At 35.3% G+C, this 24,018-nt stretch overlaps 2 protein-coding genes and 1 long non-coding RNA gene across 3 annotated transcripts; 1 reads left to right on the forward strand and 2 right to left on the reverse strand.

Annotated features, from left to right (window-relative positions):
- Positions 1-1,102: 1,102 nt before the first annotated feature.
- On the reverse strand, positions 1,103-4,083 carry LOC104606976 (glutathione S-transferase F11-like). The gene is made up of 3 exons (XM_010272443.3): positions 3,875-4,083; positions 1,802-1,850; positions 1,103-1,716 (listed from the first exon to the last, which is right to left on the reverse strand). The coding sequence occupies exons 1-3, from the start codon at positions 4,019-4,021 to the stop codon at positions 1,271-1,273; spliced, it is 642 nt and encodes a 213-aa protein (XP_010270745.1). The 5' UTR covers positions 4,022-4,083; the 3' UTR covers positions 1,103-1,270.
- A 10,223-nt stretch (positions 4,084-14,306) lies between these two features.
- LOC104606977 (uncharacterized) lies at positions 14,307-16,211 on the forward strand. The gene is made up of 2 exons (XR_736873.3): positions 14,307-15,715; positions 15,795-16,211. It is a non-coding gene; the product is annotated as an uncharacterized LOC104606977 (long non-coding RNA).
- Positions 16,212-17,536: 1,325 nt separating this feature from the next.
- LOC104607024 (glutathione S-transferase F12-like) lies at positions 17,537-19,063 on the reverse strand. Its single transcript, XM_010272515.3, has 3 exons — positions 18,793-19,063; positions 18,276-18,324; positions 17,537-18,179 (listed from the first exon to the last, which is right to left on the reverse strand). Exons 1-3 carry the CDS (start codon positions 18,937-18,939, stop codon positions 17,734-17,736), a joined length of 642 nt encoding a protein of 213 aa, XP_010270817.1. The 5' UTR covers positions 18,940-19,063; the 3' UTR covers positions 17,537-17,733.
- Positions 19,064-24,018: the final 4,955 nt, after the last annotated feature.

Consider the following 24,018-nt stretch of genomic DNA (forward strand, 5'->3'; position numbering starts at 1 on the left):
CCCATTTTCTTTAATGGCTCATGTCCCCAGGTGTTGCATGGACACCACTTTGGGTATGATATTGTATGGCGTGGGACCCAATAATGTCTCACACAAGTATATAAGGGTTCGGCCCCACCTCTGAAAGAGGTTAGGCCGAATTCACTACTCAAGGTGGTGAACCCCTGAGCCAATCAATATGGGCTCAGTCTGGATCCAACATTTACACCTAAAGGTCGAATGCATAACAGGAAATTGGTCTAGGTTCAATGTTTCTTCCAAACACTCACCGCTTGTGCTTGGGGTCTAACCCTAGCAGCTGAGACAAGGTATTCCAACTGTTTGGTAGCACACTAGTATCAGTCTTGTTAGAATAAACTCCTCAAGTCTATCTAATGACTGAGAATATTTTAAATTAATACAAGCCTCATAAGTGTCTAATTTAAGGGGTAATACACGAAAAATATACCATTATCAACACTAAATAACAATGCATCTTATTTATTTACAGATAAATATTTATGTACATCAACCTGATTGGAACTAAAGACATACACTGTCTAACAGAGACTTATTTGCTAGAGCTATATTTTGCTTATAGTATGCTTAGAAAGGACGGTGCAAAACAATTATGCAAAGTGAGGAGTTTAACCCCACTGGATTATCACTAATAGTTCAGCTCATTTCTTGGAATTTACTTTGAGAATTAACAGCACTAGCATTAGCAACATACGTGAGACTGGGATTCTCGCCCCGCGACAAGCGACATGCAAGTAAATAGAGACCTTGAGTAATGTAGATGGCGCTTCAAATAAGCGGGGGATGTGGCATTGGAACACATGGGGCGTGCTATTAATGTCAAACCTAACCACTTAGAAGTGATTGAAGCCTTAGTGGTCAAAGGACTTCTATTTGCAAAGCTATTGGGTCTATTAACATCCTGTTGAACCCTACTTTAGAGGTTCCATGGCATCTACAACATATTACTGCTAACTGCAGCTAAATTTGTTATGCCTACGGCTTGAGGCTATTGTAATCAAGGCTTTTAAAATTGGATCGGACAAAGAACTGTTTTGAGATCCGGTTCTTGGGTTGATCGATTCCTGATTTTTTCGGTCTGGTCTGATTTTGAAAACATTCATTATAATATTAATAATAAACCTCAGCGGAGGTAGAAGGATTTTTTCTTAAAAAAACAAATATTACATATATTAGCCAACTTTTATGCACTAGCCATTTAATTTACCCCCCCCCCCCCCCCCCCCCTTGAGTAGAACAACTTACAATTTAATCAATTCATAAGATTCACAACTTTCTTCCAAGCAGCTCTCTTGGTGATATCCTCGTACCATGCATTAACATGCTTCCTGTCTCTCACAAGATGCCCCATTCCTGCTTCATTTGTCAGGTATCTGGTTGCCGGAAGGTGGCTGAGATCGGCTAGGGTGAAGGAATCTCCGGCAAGATATTTGCTTTTTGACAACCTTTCCTCATAAATGTCAAGCACCTTTGCAAGTTTTTGCTCACAGGTATAAACGAAAGCCTTATCCCCCACTTTACCCATTCGTGGGAGGATGAGTAGTTCAAATACAATACTGAACACCAAGTCATTGTAGTTGTGAGCTTCCACTTCAAGCCATTGATCCACCATTGCTTTCTCCTCCAAAGTATTCCCAAGAAGATTCGGACCACGGTCAGCATATTTAGCAGCAATATACCTTATGATTGCCCTTGACTCTGTACAATAAAACAGACTTAGAATCCAAATTTATTTGTGCACTTAGTATTAATAGAAGGATTAATTTGGAGGTTCTGATGTTACCAAAGAGCCTGAGATCTCCATCTTCTATTACTGGAACTTGTCCAAACGGCTATAAAATTAAACATCACAAAACTCAAGTTAGATAGTGATGGCAATTGGGTGGGTTCGGGTTTGGTTTGGGTTGAGTTTCAACCCAATTCATTTAACTCGCCAAACCGTTAACGACCTATTTATATAAAATTAAATGGGTTGGGTTCAACCCAAACATGCTTTAACCCAATCCAATCCGCCCAAACTTATTAATCTTATATTTATGTACTTAAAAAAAAATAACTAACTCCTTTTTAGCAAATAAGTTAGTCATAGCTTAGTGGTAATAGTAGTTGCTATTTACACAAGTGGTGAACGCTCAAATCACATTACATGCATGTTATTTTTATAAAAGCAGCAAAGCTATTTAACTATGTTCGGGTTTCGGATTTGATGAACCACATAGGTTCAAACCGGTCAGACCAACTTGAACTATCTAATTGGACTGTATTCGAGTTCAAGAGTGGTTGAACCGTTTAAATCCGGATCAGTCCAATCAGACTAGACCTCGCCTGAACCGGTTCAGTCTGGTAAGAAAAAACCCGATCGGGCTTATACCGGTTCAATTCGGCCGGACCAGACCCCGATCAAGTCGGTTCAATCCAATCGGACCAGGCTGGACCGATTCAGTCAATGGTGGATTGACTTGGGTTGGCTCATATCAGGTTTGTGCATGGATTTGGAGCCGAACTGATTGGCCCAAAGCAGATCAAAAGAAGTAAATTGGACCAGGCTGAATTTGGGTCGAGATGTATGGATATGAACCAAACTGGGTGGATTGGGTTGGGTCGAGTTATACTGATTGTATTCTCCCTTAGGCTGAATTTGGAAAGAGTACAAATGCAAATATGTAGAGCGCAAAACCTTATATTGTGTATTATTTTGTATATATTTATACCGTACATATTGCAAATACAGGTTTAGAAATACTTCCAAAACCGAGTCTCAATATTGTTAATTTTAGGCATTCTGTGGCTTCCTTTGTTTGAGGTGCAATTTCATTTGCACACGCACAAATATAACGAAGTGCAAATTCTTGCTTAGTTTCATTTTTGTCTGTTCAGGACTAAGATCTTGTTCTTTTGCACTGTACAAGGGAATATTGACAAGTTTCCCGATGTTCTTTTGCAGGGTTAAGAACATACATATACAAATCACCATAAACTTGGTTTAACCATCGCCAACATTGTCTGATGTGGCGTGGACGGTTCCAAAACCTCTCCACTTGATAAATAAAAAACTAAAAATAATAAAGACGGAAGAAATTAATAGAAAGCTGATTCACACCGTTGACACATCTTTCTTGGCAGTCCGGATGAGCTGGAGACAATTATACACACCCGGTTGAACTACGTATCACGATTGAACACACCATTGCTCACCGTAAGCCCCATCTGGGACCCAGCTGTACTTGAACACTGCCGTATTCAACCGTGATAGATAATTCAGTCAGGTGTGTATGTTTTTGTCTTCAGCTAATCTTTCTTAGACCTTTCACACCATTGACAACATTCTCTCCTAGGTCCTCTTTCAGTCTCTCTCTCTCCTCTCCTTTCTCTCAATTCATTGGCGATCCATAGGGAACAACGGTACGTTGATCCCTCGCCGGAGGGTGCATAGTGTAACCCTTCCGGGGTCCAAACCTTTCTATCTTCTCCAACCCTTTTTTCCTCAAATTTTTGAAAATCCGGCCATCTCAACTTTGTCCAATGTTCCTACAACAAGGACTGGACTTATAAGGCCAATGGAAAGTGTATTTTCCCTCCTGTAAATTGTTGGGCCACTTCTTTGATTGATGCAAAACTGGTAATAGAAAAAAGAAAAAGTGATTAGTGCAAAAGAATGCAGGTAAATAAATATATTTTCCCTCCTGTAAAGTTGTTTGTTTGGTAAATCCTCTCAAAGTGCAAAATAATACACTTGATGAAAGAATAACAGAATGAGTCATTTCACATGCAGTGTCATATTTGCAACAAATATAAATATATAAAAACAAAGAGAATACTCAAGCATAAGTAGCTCATGAACTCAATTAATTACTACCTGTTTAGTGAGAAACTCGGGTTTCTTCTGCTCCATAGAGTCGAGGTCTACATGTATTACTTCGAACTCCACATCTTTTTCAATGAGACAAGCTATAACTCTCTGAGGGCAAACTGCCGTCACTGGACCATAGACCTTCACCACCATTTTTCTGTGCAAAAGTGGAGACACAAACACTACTACAACAATGCTTGCTTCAGCGCAATAGAGCCTTACGCTTTATATAATAACCAAAACGAGGGATGTTTGGACTATATCCAAATGGTGGTTATCACGTGATATCTCTCAAGCCAATACTCAACATTCTATCTCAAAAATCTTGGTTTGCCTCTCCATATACCGTTGATCACCTTGAAATATGTTTTAGGGTCATTTTCTTACACACCCTTATCAAATTATATTTATTAAATCTTATCATATAGCTTAAAATAAAAGAAAAGTTTAATTTATAATCATTTTATTTAATTGACTTTTTATTAATAATTATTTATATTTTTTTATTAGAATAAAAGTTTAAAATATCGATACAATACGTCGCATAATGGTATGCGGAAGATAGCACGTGATAGTTATCAACTGGTTGGTATCAAAGGAAAGTTAATATTATAATAAAGACAAATTCATGGATTAAAAGATCCCATGTGATGGCATGCGGGGGATAGCACGTGATAGTTATCAACTGGTTGGTATCAAAGGAAAATTAATATTGTAATAAAGACAAATTCATGGATTAAAAGATCCCACGTTGCCGACTCCATTGCCGTAGTTTTGAGTTCAACGTAACACGAGAAACTGACAATTTATGAGAGAGATAGCTGGCGTAGCCATGAGCAGCCATGGCTGATGGCTGATGGCTGATGGCTGATGGCTGATGGGGAATCAAGAGAAAGTCACGGATCAAAACACTCCACGTCGTACGTTACCTACTCAAAGTGGCAATTTATATAAGGTGCTATGAGAATGAATTAAATTAGCTTCTAGCGCTTTTGTATGATTGTATTGTATCTATCCTTTCCGGGCTGTCAATATTTATGCATCCTTGTTTTTTTCTTTTTGTAGTGACCGGACCCATGCAACCGAAGGATTTATTTGCTATGTACTTTTATTGGTTTGTGTGTCGTTTATAATAGGGAGAATGACCGATACCCTTATTGTCATAATTTGTAAGTTGAAAGCACATTGGGAGAAGTAGCAATCAGCCCAGATCAGAATTTACTAGGCCCAAAGTGCAGGGGGAATGCATCTGCCCCTGAATTGAATTGATGTTAAATTCACGGGCAGGATGTGGTTTATAGGGGGGAGAGGACTAGTTGTAGGGGGGGCTAGAATTCAGAATTCTGCATTGTGTGTTTTCGTACTTTTCTCAAGTACATTTAGGGTAGGTATATGCTCGAAATTGATGCTAATTCACTGGATGTATAAAATGTGGTTTTTGGTCATTTTAAATGTTTATAGCTATGCAGTGGGAATCAGATTTCTGCATTGGATGTATCCGTACTTCTCCGTTTGTAATATATCTGACAAAAATCGTATAACATTCTTAATTGAGCCAAACCAAACAAAATCCACTTATTATTTTTTGTTTGGTTTGTGTATTGTCGGATTTTATGTTTATTAGTTTTAATTATTATTAGATAAATTTGTATTATTTTTTGTAATTTTTAAGTTTAATTTAAACATCTAAATTGATTTAAATCAAAATTTGGGTTGATTTAGACCCACTTCTTAATTATAATTTATTTAATAATATATATATATTATAATTTATTTAATAATATATATATATATATATATATATAATTATTAGAACTGTCCATGATAGGGTCTACCAATAGAAACGAGACCCATTGAACTGATGATTATGTCAATCCTGGTTAATTATATGGTTTTGTCTCGATTAACAGTTGGCTTGGGTTATGAACCGATTTAGACCTAAAGCAATTAATATAGTCTTTATGAAAAGAGAACCGATAGCGTTTGTTTAGCATTGATGTGGTTGCTCCAGAAAATGGTGACACATCACCATCATGTTGAAAAAATCGGTGTTCCAAGAAACGTTAATATGTTTAGAACTGTTTTTCTATAAAAATTGGTGCTTTAAGCCATTGCTTTAATTTGAAAATCAAGAATGTGTGGTTTGGAACAACACCAAATTCGACGTTTTTTAGAGCTCATTTCTGCCAATGAAAACATGAGATAGCAGTAACATGAATTTTCTATAATTGGTGCTAATGCTAAAAACAGATATGGAGCACTGGTATCAAATAGAAGGTGTTGTTGCTCCAAGAAACGTCCTACCTGGCAGCAACGTTTCCAAACAAAAAAAAAGACACCATTTTCTAAGAAAACAATGTTTCCAACCCATACATGTACAGCACCGTTTTCTGAAATCTGTATTTGCAGCATCGGTGCCAAACATATACACAGTTAATAATATAGAAGGCCGCTTGGTTTTCTTATATTTTTTTATATTGTATGTCCTAAAGGGTAATTAAATTTCATAGATTGTATATGAGATGATTTCGATTAACACATTTGTTTTATCAACATAATCACTTTTATTAAGGTTATATTATTTTTTAATAAGTTAAAGTATTATTAAGGTTATATTATCAAAAATAAAGTTTTTGATTGGTATTATCATAATTATGAATTTCAAGTATGGTCGTGTCAGACCTAATTGTCCCAATTGATAATGGGATGGCTCTAGATTTGTCAAGCGTAACCAATTAATAATTGGTTTGGGACCGGTACAACCTATTTTGAAATGGACCTAACATGCTGACAACCTTATATATACAAAATTAACTTCACTTAATTTAGTAAAATTAATTTTTACTATTTTTAATTGTAAACTTTTATTCAATTGTATTCTCAAAATTAATAAAATCAATTTTATTAGTTTTTCTTTTGTTGTGTTTCATCCTAACCTATTCAAACACATCTATACTTGATGAGGGTTGTAATGACTTGAGTATAATATAAGGGTAAAAGACTTAAATATACCTTAAGTTTTCTTCAATTGACTTAGACGTACCTGGAACTTAAAAATACTTGGAACTCTTCTATCCTGCATTTTCTTTCAAATTTTTAAAATCTACCCTGAAGTTGTTATTGTTTTGCCTTATAGACCATTAAGACCAATAGATTGGTTTCAACATCATGGTTTTCAAAACTGGACCGGGTTGGACCGTCGGACTGAAAAACCAAGAACTGGTCAGGTAATCGATTCTGTTTTTACCCAAAATCAGGATTTCTCAAAAAACTATTGATTTTGGTTAGTAAACCATTGACCCAGGCGGTTAACCATTTGAACTGTTCGAATGGTTTTGATCATATTTATTTATTTTTTAATTTTTTTTGTCAGAACGGGCCAATCGTTCAGTTCGAACGATCGGACCATTTGACTCGGTAACCGGACCCCTGACCGGTTTGGTCTCTGGGTCGATTTTAAAAACCACGCTCAACATTGACTGGGTCGATGAGTTGGACTTGAGATACTAGGTTGAGTAATTAATGGAGTTGCTTAGTTTTCAGTCAAAACTCAAAACCATCTTCATCGCTTGGGCTAGCAATCTTGACCCTAACCCACCCAAACCCACCCAATCTATTGGTGGATCAATATGGGTCGAGTAACCCATTAGGGTTAGTGAAAAAGGGTCAGGGTGGGTTGGATCGAGGGTACCCATTAGGGTTAGGATGGGTTGGGTCGGGCAGGTCAAGATGGGTTGTCAAAGTCAACTCTATCTATATTCGCCAAATCTCAAAAATTAGAAATTGTAGTGATTCAAACTCATGCCTCTCATCGTGGCCACATCACATTAGACTTTCGAACCACTACGCCACATTTCATTTTGAGATTAAAAGTGAAATAAAATATATTTTATGAAAAGGATTTTTACAAAAGTACTTTTGCACGAATGCACTTTTATAAAAGTACTTTTACAAAAGCACTTTTACACAAAAGTAATTTTACAAAATCACTTTTACATGAAAACACTTAATGAAAGTACTTTTCCAAAAACACTTTTATGAAAGCACTTTTACACGAAAGCACTTTTATTAAAGTACTTTTATAAAACATAAAATCACTTTTATAGCACTTTTATAAAAGTACTTTTAGGAAAGCACTTTATGAAAGCATAAAAGCACTTTTATGAAAGTGCTTTTACAAAAGCACTTTTATGAAAGCACTTTTATAGAAGTACTTTCATAAAAGTACTTTTGCGAAAGCACTTTTATAAAAGTTTTGCATTTTTGCATTTTCTGCAATTTTTTTATTTTTTTTTGCATTTTTGGTATTTTTTGTTCTTTTTTGTATTTTTCTACATTTTCTACAGTTTTTTGTGTTTTTCTGCATAATCTTTTCATTTTGTTTTTGGTGTTTTTCATGCATTCCATACAATTTGTTGGTATTTTTTGCATATTTTCTGATTTTTTCTACAAAATTTCTGAATTTTCTATAATGTTTTAGTTTTTTTTCATAATTTCTTGGTATTTTTCTACAATTTTTTGGTTTTTTTCCATCTTTTGCATTTATCTACAATTTTTGCATTTTCAGGTATATGGGTTGACCTGACTCATTTTTGTCATGTGGCAGTCTTGAGAGATTATTCTCTCAAAATTTATTATTTGGGTATATGGGCTATCCCGACCCATTTTGGTATTTATAGGTGAGAGTAGGTGGGTTAGGATGGGTGAGGGTGGTTAAGGGTCAATATGGATGGGTTAAGTGAGCCAATATAGGTGGGTTAGGGTGGGTTATGACCCTTTAACAAGGATTGATGATGGGTCACAGTGGGTTGGTGGGCCAATATGGGTGGGTTGGTATTCAACCCTCACCCAACACACCCATGCCACCCCTAATATCATTGCCACTTCTATCCCCAAACATTCAACTACTTTCATGGCCAACGCCATTTCCCTCCTTTGATGTTAGGCATCAACCTCAAACTGTCATGCATATTCCCAATATCAAAGATTAATTGCTCCAAATCTTCATGCCCCAAATTTATTCAATCATCTCTCTCTCCCCCCTTCTTGTATCAACAATTGAGGATAGAAACTCATTAAATAAACACATAACAACAAGAAAAGGAGAGATCGAACCCAATCCTGCAATCTAAACCTTGTCTTATCCATGACTATCGGGCCTTCAAATTTTGTTTTGTAGAGCTGCAATAACTTCTCTTTTGCATAGAAAGAAGCCACTACAATACCTTCTCTTCTTCTTCTTCTTCTTCTTCTTCCACCTCATTTCTCTTTTTATTCTATGTACTTCTTAGAAGGGAAAGATAGTTTTAAATGAGTAGGGTATTACCTTGGTGGTTAAGTGAGACTTGCAACCAAAAAAGATGTCAAAGGCCTATGGGTGATATCTCGAGGGCATGGACTCCAATGCTTAATAAGGAGTTGAGGAGCTCGATGAGATGTGCTAGAAAGCTCCATGAGATAAGTTGGAGAGCTTGGTGGGATGAGCTAAAGAGCTCGGTGAGATGAACTGAAGAGCTTGGTGAGATGTGGTGAGACATGTGCCAATGTGTCTTGCATGTCCTATGCTTAGTAGCATAATGCAGTGTTATCTTGTGTGTTCAAATGAACAAAGGGCTCACCTATTTATAGGACAGGGGATTCATCCGAGAATTGGCGCATCATTCACACGAGGTCAAAGACCAGTCCACTTGCCATGCCCTTGGTGGATAGGTTATCTGCACGTTGTGACACATAGTAAGCCCGTGGTAGACAGAAGGCCTCCATGGAATGTTCAGGTGTTGATGTTTTGATCAGCTTGGTCATGTGTTGCTTGTGCATGTTATGAGTTGGTACCAGGTTAGCTCAGCCAAGTCAGCTTGCTTTAGGTAAAGCTTGGTCAATTAACTTTGCCCCCAACTTGCTGCCACTAGGCGGTTTTTGACTAGTGGCTAGTTTTGGCCTTATTAGGTTGTTTTCGAGTTTTGATGTGGTTTTGTCTTTAGGTTGTTTTGGGATCTTCTACTATTGTGGGGATTTTGTTTTGTGGTATTTATGTAGCTTTGGTTTCTACTGGCTTTTTGGAGGCTAGGCTGGCTTGGAGTGCTTGTGTTTAGTCTTGAAGTTTTGTTTTTTTCTCTCTTCTCTCTCGAGTGACTTTTGGTCACTCTCCTCTGTAATTTTTTTCCTTTTAATAAATTTTATTTTATTACAAAAAAAAGACTCCTAAACTGAATTTCTTTAGGAAGATCATTTTAGATTACCCTTAGTGGTTAGGAAAAGAGGTAAATTTTCATAAATGATAAAAGAAAAGCTTCAAGGTTGGAAATCTGAACTCCTCTCGCAAGTAAAAAAAGGAGTTTCCATTAAGGGGGCATTTTTTTCGGAGTTTGAGAGGGGGGAAAGTTGGTCAATGGGATTTTGGTTCCCATTGACCAAGAATCCCATGTTCTCTTTTCAAATTTATGTGGAAATCAGAGAAAGTTTATTTTCCTGGGTATCACTTATCTCCCATCTCCTAGGTGGGTAAATAATTTCCCCACATAGGGGGAAAGTTGCCAACACTTGAATGGGACAAAAATGCCCTTTTTAATAATGGATTTTTATGGCTAAAATGGTCATTGCCTTATTTACATGAGAAATTAAAGAACATGGGTAAATGCACTTACCCGGGTAAGTGTTTCCTAGAAAAAACTTACCCAGGTAACTGCATTTGCCTGAGTAAGTTACTTACCGAAAAGCGAATGGGGCCTAAGAGTCTGGTGGAGGTGATCCCATGATATATTTTGCCATCTAATCTAGCTAAATGACTTCTGTGAAAAAGTGAACTCCATGACTAGGGATTTTTGCCTTTGGTGGAATTCTTTAGAGATGTGCTAGAAATCCATTATGAAGCCTAAAGATGAAGGTGAACTTGGATTTAAGGAGATCCATTTAATGAATACAACTTTCAAAGTGTTATGGAGATTTCTCTCTGAACCTTCTCTAGTTTGAGGTTGAAATATTTAAGTCAAAGTACATTCTTGTGGGGAAGTCTACTTGGACAATCTCCTCTAACTGAAGCATGTTAGGGACCTAGTCATCAATGATTAATTAGCTACATAGATTTGGTTAAGAAAGCTGTTATTTGGGATATAGGTAATGGATGGATATATAGTAAAGGCCTATGAAATTCTTCTAAATTGGGAAATTATTACATCTAGTCAGTCCTTAATAGTTTTGGAGTTCTTCTAAATTGGGATTATGTATATGGATCTAAATAAAACGTTTACTGCTCTAATCGCAAAATGCAAAAATGTGGATGGGGAAATGAATCTTAGCATAACACATTCAATCACTCATCTAATGAGAATTCGTAGAGTTGTAGCAGCACATGTATGGGTAAGAATGTGGATATCCTCTACTTGGACATTCTCTAACAAAGTGGGGAAAAACCTCTCCTAGCCAAACAACTACATAAAGGGAAAAATGAATTTTAGCATTAACGAGTTTTATAGGACAAGTGGCTACTATGTTTAAAACATAATAAATATAACCTAAAATAGTTGAAGTAAGAGATGCCCTTCTTATTAAGGCCATATAGAATGTTCCAAGCCGTACAACCCCTTTACCATGGGAGAGAATGAATTTGCTCAGCCATAAAGATGAGAAAGTTACTAAGACACACTCTTTGGAAGCCTTTAGAGGTAAAAAGAGCTTTCTTCCTTGGAGGTGGTTTCTTCTTCCCATCTTTCTCCAAAGAGAAATTGATAATGCCATAAACCATTTACCCTATAAAGGTGCTTTACCCAATGAGTATAGGAAATAACTTATGTCTCATGATGCTCACAATGTTGGCCATATATCTATAGAAGCTCAACAATAATGGGAGAATAATGTAATTCCCCTCAAGCATCCAATTCTTGAGGAATACTATTTTGTGGAATAAACTCTTCATATGGTATACAAAGGATAGTTAAGTTGCATACAATTTTCATATTTCATAGTGAAAGGCATGCCATACCTTTGGATAAGACTATCTAGAAATACCAATTGCACTAAATATGTTATAAATTATGATTTTATATTACAAAATTCATATTATTAATAATTTTATATTTTTACAAAATTCATCACGAAATTATGTACTAACAATATAAATTATGATTTTCTGGATGATCCAATTTAAATTTTATTCAAATAATAAAAAGTTAACATTAAAAAATAAAATATTATTTAAATATTTTAATAACTAAATATCTTAAATAAAAAAATATTAAAAATAGCTAAATAATTATATAAAAAAGTATTTTGTATTATATAATAACTTTAAAATAAATAAAATTCATTTAATATTTTATATATTAATTAAATATTTAAACAACTAAATGTTTACATAATAAAACATTTAACAACACTATATTTTAAATAGTTAAAATAAGAAAATTATGTAGTAAATTTAAAAAATTTCTTAAAAGTAGATAATATTGTAATAATAGTATAATTATAATTTTAAAAATTATTAAAATAAATAAATAATTAATATTTTAAATTTTAAACAATGATTTTATTTAAATAACTAGATAATATTGTAAAAAACTAATTCAGCTTATATCAAATAATAATTCAAGAAAATAACTTTCAAAAAAATAATATTTACTAATAAAAATTTTAAAATCTTAATATATTTATTATATTTATATATACTAAAATTAATAAATTTTTTATTTTCATCAATTATTTATTATTTTTTTATGATAAATATATTTTCAATAATTATGTATAAATGTAGTTTTGTTTTTTTATTTAACAAAAAACAATTCAATAATTATTGGAGATTAAACTGTTGTAATTTAACTTTTTAAATTTAATTTAGTGTACTTACTGTAACTATTGTATTTTGATTAATATTTATTAGAGATTAAACTATTAATTGATATTACACTATTTATTGACTAATTTAATATTAGTTTTTAATATTTATTGTATTTTTGTAATTATTATATTTTTATTATCAATATATTTTCAATAATTGTGTATTTTTGCTAAATTTTCAATAATTATGTATTTTCACTATTAATTTTGAATAATTATTGGAGATTAAACTATAATTATTTATTAGAGATTATATTATTAATTTATATAAAATTAGGAGTGTTCACGGGTTGGTTTGGATTGATTGTAGGCATTTTTGGCCAACCAAATTCATCTGGTTAGGTTGAGGAGGTGGTCATCAAAACCAACTAACTATTAATGAAAACCAACCAACTCGGGTTGTATCAGTTTGGGTCGATTTTTTGTTTGGTCTATCGGTTCAAAAGATTTAAACTTAAAAAAATAAATTCAAATTTAGAAAATATAATGGCATTGTTAAAAAGCAAATTTATGATATAAAATATTTTAGACTAAGAAATATGGTAATTTTCCCACTTTCGTGTATAAGTGGTCGAGCCATTCCATTTTGGTTGATTTACAAATGGTTAAAGTGAAACTAATCCAACCTGGTCAGGTTAGAAAACTGTTGAACCAAAGCTGATCCGAAATACAAAAAAATCGGTCAACCCAACCCCGAGTTGGTTGGGTTAATTGGTTTTATCAGTTTGATGAACAACCCTAGCTGAAATTAATTATTGTTATTTTTTTGTATTGTAAAAAAATTATTAAAAATAGTATATAAAATTTAAATAATTATTACTTATTTAAAGTTAAAAATACAAAACAATTATATATTCTTATGTGTTTCTATTGTTTAGCTTTTGCTTAGCAAATCCCGTGCATCGCACGGATCCTGCTAGTTTCTCTATTAAAATATATCATTACTCCTCTAATAAAATCATCTTACATCTCTCTCTCTCCTCAATAGTTATTGTTTGTAACATCTTCCCTGCCCCATTAAATCTATCATTTCATCTTATATAAATATCTTTGAACTTCTTTTCACCCTCTCTAATAAAGTGTGGATAAAAATCGATCCAAGCCACCCCAAATTTGCCAACCCTAACCCAACCAAAATTTTCTATGTATTCGACCCTATCCATGCATCCTATGCATTTGCTTGCTACTAAAAAATAGATGGGGGCAACATATCTATGAGAATTTATGCAAACAAAGGAACTAGACATGCCAAGTGTAAGAAAAGCAAAGAAATTTAATGCATGAGAAAGACTTTTTATGCTGAAAGAATGAGATGGAGAACAACTATTTCTTTATGCTAAGAAAATTAATTATTAGTAATGTCAAACCAAAAATAATTAAACTAGTGCAATAACTAAACTAATTAAAAATTGACCTAGGGAACAAGATGCAAGATAGTCTAAAAATGATTTATAAATCAAACAGAAAATTAAAGAAAATGGTGCAATAGATTAAACATGGAAATTAAGCAAGAAATGGGGAGAACTCAACATACCTATGAATGTAACAAGGATTCTCAAGCCAAATGAATGGATTCAAAAATGAAAATAAAACTAAAAAAAAGTAGCACTATGGAAAATATATAAGTAAACGAAATTGAGAAAATTAAATAACAAGTACCATGCAAGAGATGATAAGTTTCAATGCTATTGACCTATACACTGGAGTAAAAATGATGATGTTGAAATTAAAATGAAAATCAATCTAAAGAATTGAACTTGAAACCAAGTTGAAAAAGATGCCAACGACTTTCAGACTGCACAATGCTTTAATTGTTCTTGAGGTGCACACAACCTTGATTTTTAACCTCTATGATTGTTGATAAACTCTAGGGTTTCTCCCCATCATTTTTTCCATGCCTTGGATCGTGTGGGAGGTGTAATAAGATTAATTTTTCAAGAGATTTTGGTGACTGATATTCTAACCCAAAAAATAGGTGATGTATCTAGAACTAGAAGACATTCATTTTCTTTTTATTTGGAAAGGTAGACTTTTTGGTCAACATTTATATCTATGAAGAAGTGTAAGGTGTCCACGTTTCATTGCACTTTTCAGAGGTAATCTCAAAATGTTGCTTTTTTTTATTTTATAAATCTTATTTACAGATCTGAATATAATAGGCCTTTGGGTTAGAACCAGTGTAAGGTCGAATCTATCCTTTTACTTTTTTAGAAATGACGTGCATTACACCTGATTACCCCAAATCCAAAAAACCTAAGAATGCCTCTCTCGCTCTCGCTCAGGAACGAAGAACGCCTCTCTCTCTCTCTCTTCAGTGGAATCTTAGGGCGAAGGAAAACAGGGAGAAGGGAGAGAGAGAGAAAGCTGATGGACAAACGGAAGAGGGAGAGAGTGGAAGAGAGGGACGGGCGGAGAACTGAATGTTAAGGGAGAAGGAGGAGGAGAAGATAAGGAAGAGAAGGAGAAGAGAAGGAGGCGGAGAACTACCGCTGCCTGAAATTGCAGCGGTGATGAAAAACAGGAGAAGAGAAGGACGAAAATGCTGGGAGGAAGAAGAAGAGGAAAGAGAGGGAAAGAGAGAGAGAACGGACGGAGACCTACTGTTGGTTCGCCGCCGCTGTCGAGAGGAAAGGGTGAGTGCACAATGTCAAACAGTGTATTCCGGTGAATCTGAGAAGATGAAGAAGAAAGAAAAAAAAACAGAATACAGAGGAACGAAGAAGGAAGAGAGAAAGATAGGGAGGCCGGAGATGGGGGTTTGCAACTCTCTCTCTCGTATCACCGCCGCTGCAACTCTCAGCAGCGGCGACTCTCTCTCTCCCCCTGTCTTCCCACTTCCCGCAACCGCCGCTGCAACTTCTCTCTCGATCACTCTCTCTCTCTTGACCGCCGCTGTCTCCTCATTTCCCTGATCATCTCTGTCACTCCCTCCCCGTTTGAAACTCCATGCATCCTCTCGGCACGGACAGCAGTTGCCCGAGGCCTCTTCCAAATGCCTCCAGTTCGTCTCAACAATCGGTAATTTTAAAGCTATCAATTCTCTTATTTGCAATTACGGTGGAAACTTGAAATAATTTGATCTCTGTTCGTCTTCAAGTTGTCTCGGAGAAAAAAAGATACTTTTAGTTCGATTTGGGGAGTCAAAATTCGAAAGGCTTGGCATAATCAACACGAACCCAGTAGCAAAGACGTCCGTGGACAGCGGGCTCTCGGAACTAGGGAAGAAACAGACGGTGAGAGCGGTCCTCGCATTGAAGGAGATGGGAGATTGCAGTGGAAATTGCTGGATTTGGCCTTCCATCACCCAGAGAGCTTACCAGGCTGCAGAGGTCATTGCCGCAGTTACTGGGATTGATCGGAGGTAGATACACTTCCAGGGGTGTGAATCTTTTACTCACCCCATTCATCCTTTTCTTTTCCCAATAAAATTGTAAAAGGTTTTTTGACTTTCTCCCATCACATTGAACTGAATTTGGAAGCAGAGTATAGTCCAATAAAATCGACAGCTTCACTATTCCCTCTTCTCTTTTATGTTTTCTTTCTGCGAAGATCGACGAACAATTGCGCCCCTGTACAGCTTTATAAAGACAATTTGTATGAGGTGTTTGATCAGTTTATTGTGTTATTTAGTTTATTTTTTTTAATTTTATTCGTTTCATTTATTAATTATTAATTATTAATTTATTATTTTTATTTGTATTGTTTCAATATTATTTTGAGGATGAAAAATATTTTTTATGCGATAATGTAAATTTAACTCAATATTTTCAAATAGTATATTTTAGGGGTAAAATAGTAAAATTAGTAAATTTCAGATGGTAAAAGGTTTATCCAACACAAACAAATATATGGATTCAGAGCATCTAAAAAGTATAAAAGTATATATGCTTCTTTTCAGATTTCAAATACAAAATACATTTTTAACTTTTCAGATCTAAAATTTTAGATTTATCAAACATAAGCCTCTGGAATTTTGGGAGAGTTTTATGTTAATAGAAACTAAGGTTGTGTTTGGTTTGAAGGAAAAAGTAGGGAAAGAAAGGGAAAAATAAGGAAACCTTTACAAATAGGAATGGCAATGGGGCGGGTTTGGGGCGAGGAATCCCCTCCTTGTCCCCGCCCTAAAGTCACGATACCTTGCCCCGTACTCGCCCCATCCCCAATGGCGGGGCGGGTTTGGGGCAAGGCATCCATTTCCCATCGGGCATTGGGGATGGGAAATCCCCGAATTTTCCCCACTACAAGGCAATTACTTAAAAACTGTCTATTTTATTGACAATTTATACATAGGATATAGGAATTTGGAGGTATTTTAGAATTGAATTATAATACTTTAGGGGTAATTCAAAAACAAAATTATGGGATCATAGGATTTTAAAATTTTAGGGAAAATTAGAAATATTTTAAATATCAATATTAAACCTAGAAATCTTTTACTAATCTACCTTCAGGTTCAGGGTGGGTTCGGGAAATTATATAAAAAACCCGTCCCCTTCAGGTTCGAGGTGAGTTCGGGGAATTATATAAATAACCCGTCCCCACCCCGTACCCGATTCGGGGAAAAATTATTTTCCCCATCCCCGCCCCATCCTTGTTTAGGGTCAGGGAAAACCCGTCCTATTCGGGACGGGGCGGGGTGGGGCCCTGGTTTTACGGGAGGAAATTGTCATCACTATTTACAAATCTTGTATAGGTTTCCTTGCCTTTCCCTTCCTTTTCTTACCTTTTCCTTCAAACCAAAATGTTAGTTTTGATGTTATGCAATGGCATTCAACAAGGAGGTCTATGTCCTTTTAGAAAGGTGAGGGGATGTTTCATTATTTATAATAAACCTCATGGTGATTAAAAGTTTTTCTCTGAATAAAATACAACAAATATTACATATATGGCCATATCCATAGATGGGGTTTATTTCTATTTTTATTAATTTCCTTTTGTCAACCTTAATAAACTAGCCATTTAATTTGTCCCCATGACTAGAAAGTGCAATCCTCCTTAGATAACTAGTAGAGCTAGGTTGAACACCTTATAAATGATCAATTCATGAGGTTCAGAACTTTCTCCCAAGCAGGCCTTTTGGAGATATCTTCCCACCATGCATTAACATGTTTCCTGTCTCTCACAAGATGCCCCATTCCTGCTTCATTTGTCAGATATCTGGTGGCTGGAAGGTGGCTGAGATCAGCCAGGGTGAAGGAATCTCCGGCAAGATATTTGCTTTTTGACAACCTATCCTCATAAATGTCAAGCACCTTTGCAAGTTTTTGCTCACAGGCATAAACCAAAGCCTTATCCCCCACTTTACCCATTCGTGGGAGGATGAGTAGTTCAAATACAATACCGAACACCAAGTCATTATAGTTGTGATTTTCAATTTCAAGCCATTGATCCACCATAGCTTTCTCTTCCAAAGTATTGCCAAGAAGATTAGGACCACTGTCAGCATATTTAGCTGCAATATACCTTATGATTGCCCTTGACTCTGTAGAAAGAAAAAAAAAATAGAGAATAAATTAGTTTATGCATGGATGTGATATTAATAGAGGAATTCTATACAGATTGGAGGTTCTGATGTTACCAAAGAGCCTGAAATCTCCATCTTCTATCACAGGAACTTGCCCAAACGGGTACAAAATAAGCACCCCAAATCTAAAGTTAGAGATGGAAAAACAATCAAAGTGGTTATATTGTTTTCTCCTAAAACTACATTTGAAAACAATGCAAATATGTAGAGTATAAAACCTTTCATATAAATTGTAAAGTTGGATTAATTTTGCATTGAATACAAAGAATTTTAATAAAGTATGTCTTTTTTATCAAAAGCCTACTTGAATGCAAATTTACCTTTTTTTATCATATACTTTTATATTTCATTATCAATATAAATATGTATTAGAAAATGTGTTTTTTGTCATTTTCAAATGACAGACAAAAGTAAACCAGAATGCAAATATATCCTAAACCAGGATTTACACTCCATTTGCATCATTTCCAAATGCAGCCTAATTAAGCCCCACAAATTTTGTTTACTTAACTATTATAAATCTGAGGCATGGAACTGTACTCCAGGAGCTAGCTGCCCAACATGGACTAACCTGTTTAGTGAGAAACTCTGGTTTCTTCTGCTCCATACAGTCGAGGTCTACATGTATTACTTCGAACTTCACACCTTTTTCAATGAGACAAGCTATTACTCTCTGAGGGCAAACTGCCGTCACTGGACCATAGACCTTCACCGCCATTTTCGGGTGCGAAAGCAGAGAAGACTACAAAGAATGCTTGGTTGATGAGGGTCATTGAGTAGATCTTACCTTTTTATAGCCAGAAAGGAAAAAGCTCATCGATATTGGGACCATATCTATATGGGGGTTATCACGTGGTATCTCTCTCAAGTCTCAAACAAAAACCCTAATTTTTTTGAAAAGATTCATGTTCTTGGTTTGAATTTCCACAAGTGCCAAACTGCCGTCCACTGTGAGCTTGAAAAATGTGCAGCATCGGTGGCATGTGGTGGATAGCACGCCTAGGCACAAACTGGTTGCCACCGGCCATAGATTACATATATATATATGGCCTACACTCATTCAATATGGTTGATGTGGAGAAAAATCTGTCTTGCATGTATATTCCAAATTTCATTGGTTTGGCATTAGACCTGTTTATGGGTCAAGCCGGGCTTTCACTCTATATTAACAGATTTTTTTAAGGCCTGAGCTTGAGCCCGGCCCAACCATCGGGCTTACAATTTGGGCCCGAGCCTGGCCCTCATAAAAGCCTGAAACTCGGGCTTGGGCCCGAGCCCGAAATTTAGCCCATATTGTTACTACTGCTGAAGCGGTTGAATAGAGAGAGAGAGTGAGAGAGAAATTATAAAAAATAAATAAAAAAATGTATATATTAAATTATAAATATATATTTCAATAAATATTATATTATTTATATATTTTATATAATATATAAAATACATATTATATATTTTATAAAATATATAATGTTGAGTCGGGTCGGGCTGGGCTTGGGTCGAGCTTTTTTGACAAATCCCGAGCCCGACCCGTAACACAGTCAGACTTACTGTGTTAGGCCCGAGGTCAAGCCCGCGGGCCTAATTACATGACCAAGCCCGACTGGCGTGCAGGCCAGACCATCGGACTACCCAGCCCATGAACAGGTCTAATTGGCATATGACCACGGTTTTAGCAGATTTCTTTTTCTATTTGTCTCCAAAAGCTCACTAATTGTATACTTACCTGGTGATCGAGTAAGTACACCATCTATCCAATAATTGTTGAGATTTGTATTATATTTTTATTTTGTGTGAAACTTTTTTTTTTTTTGAGAGAGTGGAAGACCAAAATATTATCTTTTTATTCCATTTGACAATAAAAGATGGGAAGCCAAAAAGACCCATGCCCAGTAAAGCTCGTGAAATCCCAAAATAATGAAAATTACGAAGCTGAAATGAAGATTCCCTGTGTTTTCACACCTAAAATCTTTTGTTTAATAGTCCAATAGGCGACAGTAGACCAAGATACTTACGGTGGTGTTTGGGTAGTCTTTTCAGCACATCTTTCGGTCTGTGGAAAGTTCAAAAGATTAAAAAATGATTTTTTCCCTTTGGTATCTTGTAGACCAAAAGACCCTACGAAGAAAGATTGAAAAAGTCGAAAATTAGGAAGCTTCAAAAGAAGCTTTTGATCTTTCTGGAATGAAAATAGCTTCCCAACTATTTTGTAACAGTTCAATAGACCATGAAACTAACCAAACAGTACAAGACCTCAAAAGTTCAATGCATCTTCTTATCTGTTGGATTGCTGAAAGATCTATCCATAGTTATATGGTTGTTGCAAGATCTTTCTGAAAAGACTTGTCAAGCGTCAAACATCACCGTAATAAATACTTGCACCTTTCCTCTTTCTCTAACAGAACTTATACCTCCACCATTGATATAATTCGTAAAATGATTATTTTACCCTTTAGTTTCAATCAAATTCCATACAAATTGTTGAAGAGAACCACTGAATTTGTGTCTATTGTTCTTTTGGGTGACTTTTCCACCCACTTCTCGTAGGGACAGCAAATGGGTGGATTGGGTTGGGTTGGGTGAGGGATAAATATCAATCCACCCACATTGACCCTCTGACCCATTTGCCACTCTATTTACTGGGTCATAGTGGGTCATAACCCACCTTGACCCTGACCCAACCTAACCCACCCATAAGACCTGCTACTCCAAGGCAAGTATTAAGAAAATATAAATATTCTATCCAAACAAAAATACAAATATTAAGAAAATTACTAAAAATGCCAATATTAATAAAAACATAAAAAGTTTCAAAAAAATAATGAAAAACACAAAAAATGATATAAATTTGCAGAAAAAAGAAAATGATAAAAACAAAAAATACTGTTTTAAAAAGTAGAAATTGCATAAAATACCTAAATTGAAAAAAATTAAAATAATTATATTTCAACCCAAAACTAGTAGAAAAAATAAAAAAATCAAATAAGGAAATAAAAATGTATAAAAACATAGAAAGCTATACAGGAAAATTAAAAAATAAAAAGATAAAAAACAGAAAGTTAAAGAAGTTGCAAAAAATTACAAAAAAAAGCAAAAAAATAACATAAGTTATAAGAAAATAAATAAATGGAAAAAATACAAAAAATAGAAATTGCATAAAAATTTGGATTCAGACCTTGGTTTCAAACCTCTTTCCTACTCATCTGGTGGCAGTTATTTTAATAACATTTTATCTTTTGCTTCTTTTGGGGATATGCCTTGGACTTGTTTGCCTTTGCTAGACAAAGTTATTGGCCTTTTCAGGTCTTTTTTTAGTTTCTAGAGTATGTTAATAGATCAAGTAAGCTGCTCATTCTGTGGTGAGCATGGCTAAATACTCTAATGCTGATCTTTTGTGGGAGGGAGTTCCCACCTTCGCCTCTAGACTATTGCTTGGATGTAGATATACCTTTTCTTTTAAACTGTGTTTGGTTTGAAAAAAAAAGTAGGGAAAGGAAGGGAAACTTTTCCTTGAAACCAAACATAGCCTTAGTGATCAAACAAATTAAATTATATATGTCTTGCATGTTGAGCTTCCTTTCTCTAGTTTTGTTCTTAATGTGTTCATGATTAACAGTATAACACATGGGGCTGTTACTCAGTTGTGAGCCATGAACAACCCACACTCTCCCTTTCATTTTGAAGCCTTGGGTCTTCCTTGAAAGTGATCACATCGTCTTTCCCCTAAGACAGAAAATTTTCTATTCCGTCCATTATTGGAACACGTCACACTCTCCCTTTCATTTTGAAGCTAATGGACTTGAGATGCTAACGGTAACGGAAGTGTGGACACCATTTTTTTATCAGATTTGTTTAACCCAAGCCTACATATCCTTTCATGCCATTGTTCCCGCTTAAGTATTCTCTTCCCCTCCCTCCTCTCTCCACCCACTGCCACTTCACCCTCACTGACATCCCAAGGCAAATATCATTATTTACTGTCATCCGAGACGATGCTGCATCTGAGCCGCTGCAAGTCCCTCTCTCTTCTCTTCTCCTCCTGGCCTCCCCACCAACACACATGAGACAACTCTGCAACTACAACTCTCTCTGGTGCTGTATTTCGGCCACTTCTGTAACCCTCTCTTGCCGCTGCAATCCTCACCAGTGCTGTATTCCGGCCAGCTCTGTAACTCTCCTTAGCCGTTGCAACCCCCGCCCTTGCAACACTCGTGGTGTGGAGTTGTGTGGTGAAGCGCAGGAGTTCTTCCACAAGACAACATTCCTCTGAAATAGTCTTTTTGTCATTAAAGAGTTTGTTTTATAAGTAAATCTTTATTTGCTTGAATTGCCAAGCTGACTTGCTTTAGTCATGATCTACTAAGCTATGGCTGTTCAATTGAGTTTCTGGTTCTAGATCATTATACATGTATGTTCTTTGTATGGATGGATGATGTTTTCCAAGTTCTTATATTCTTTTTTTTTTTATTTTGTTAGAATTTGGAACCTGTCGATGAAACATATTTGGGGATTCCATCCCCAGATGTATCATTATTAATGTATCCGCATGGCAGAGTCCTTCTTCTAACATGAACAATGCTTCTTAGTATATAGGCCTAGTTCGCTTTTCGATAAGTTACTTACACGTGTAAATGCCATTACTTGGGAAACACTTACCCAGTAAGCGCATTTACCATGTTCTTTTATTTTTCAGGTAAATAAGGCAATGACCATTTTAATTAGCCCTAAAAATCTATTATTAAAAGGGGCATTTTTGTCCCATTCAAGTGTTGGCAACTTTCCCTCTATGTGAGAAAGTTATTTATCCACCTAGAAGATAGGTATCACTTTCTTGGGTAAGTGATACACAGGAAAATAAACTTTCCCTGATCCTCACATAAAGCTGAAAAAAAAACATGGGATTCTTGATCAATGGGAACCAAAATCTCATTGACCAACTTTCCCCCCTCTCCAAATCCAAAAAAAAAACGTCCCCTTAGGATAAATAAAATGGGAAGAAGGTTGGAGATATGAATCATCTTGATTGGACAACTAAACTGTCTATTGGATAGGGAACTCAATTGACTACATACATGTTCAATCCCATGATGTAATCTCAACCTTGTGCCCCACCTTTGTGTTCTATTCAAACCTTCAATGTTTCAATTTTCAATGTAATATAAATGGGCACGTGGTAAAGTATTTTTGACCTCAACTTTTTGCTATAACAAAGAAACTTGACTTGAATGATTCTATATTAAGAGCTAAATTGGCCAAAGGGATGGTTCATAATTATTACGGAGAACCCGCATGGCGTAATGATCTTTTATATATTTTTCCGGTAGTAATTTTAGATACTATTACATGTAACTTAGGCTCAGCAGTTCTAAAACCATCAATGATTGATGAACCAGTAAATCCATTTTCAATTCCTTTAGAAATATTTTCCAAATGGTACTTCTTTCTCGTGTTGGTTCTTTACAAGTTTGGATTAGTTCACCAAATGACTTGGCTAACAAATCCATTATGATATATGATTGATGAAAAAATACCCAAATGCCAAATCACCTCCAAATATAAAACCATAAGGGAAATTGTCAAAAACTCACCATGAGTTTTCAGCATTTCTCTCAACTCACCACAACTTTTCAAAATGTCTAAAACTCACCATGCCACTAACTTAACGTTAAAGAGACTAATGGCTGTTAATATATTACCATTTTAACCTTCATAGAAAAATATAAAATATAAACATAAATAAAATATGTACATATATTTTAATATTTAGATATGAAAAAAAGGAAAAGTTCAAATAATATTT

The sequence above is a fragment of the Nelumbo nucifera genome, chromosome 4 (genome assembly GCF_055504915.1).
Source record: "Nelumbo nucifera cultivar China Antique chromosome 4, China Antique-T2T, whole genome shotgun sequence".
Classification (NCBI taxonomy): Eukaryota; Viridiplantae; Streptophyta; class Magnoliopsida; order Proteales; family Nelumbonaceae; genus Nelumbo; species Nelumbo nucifera.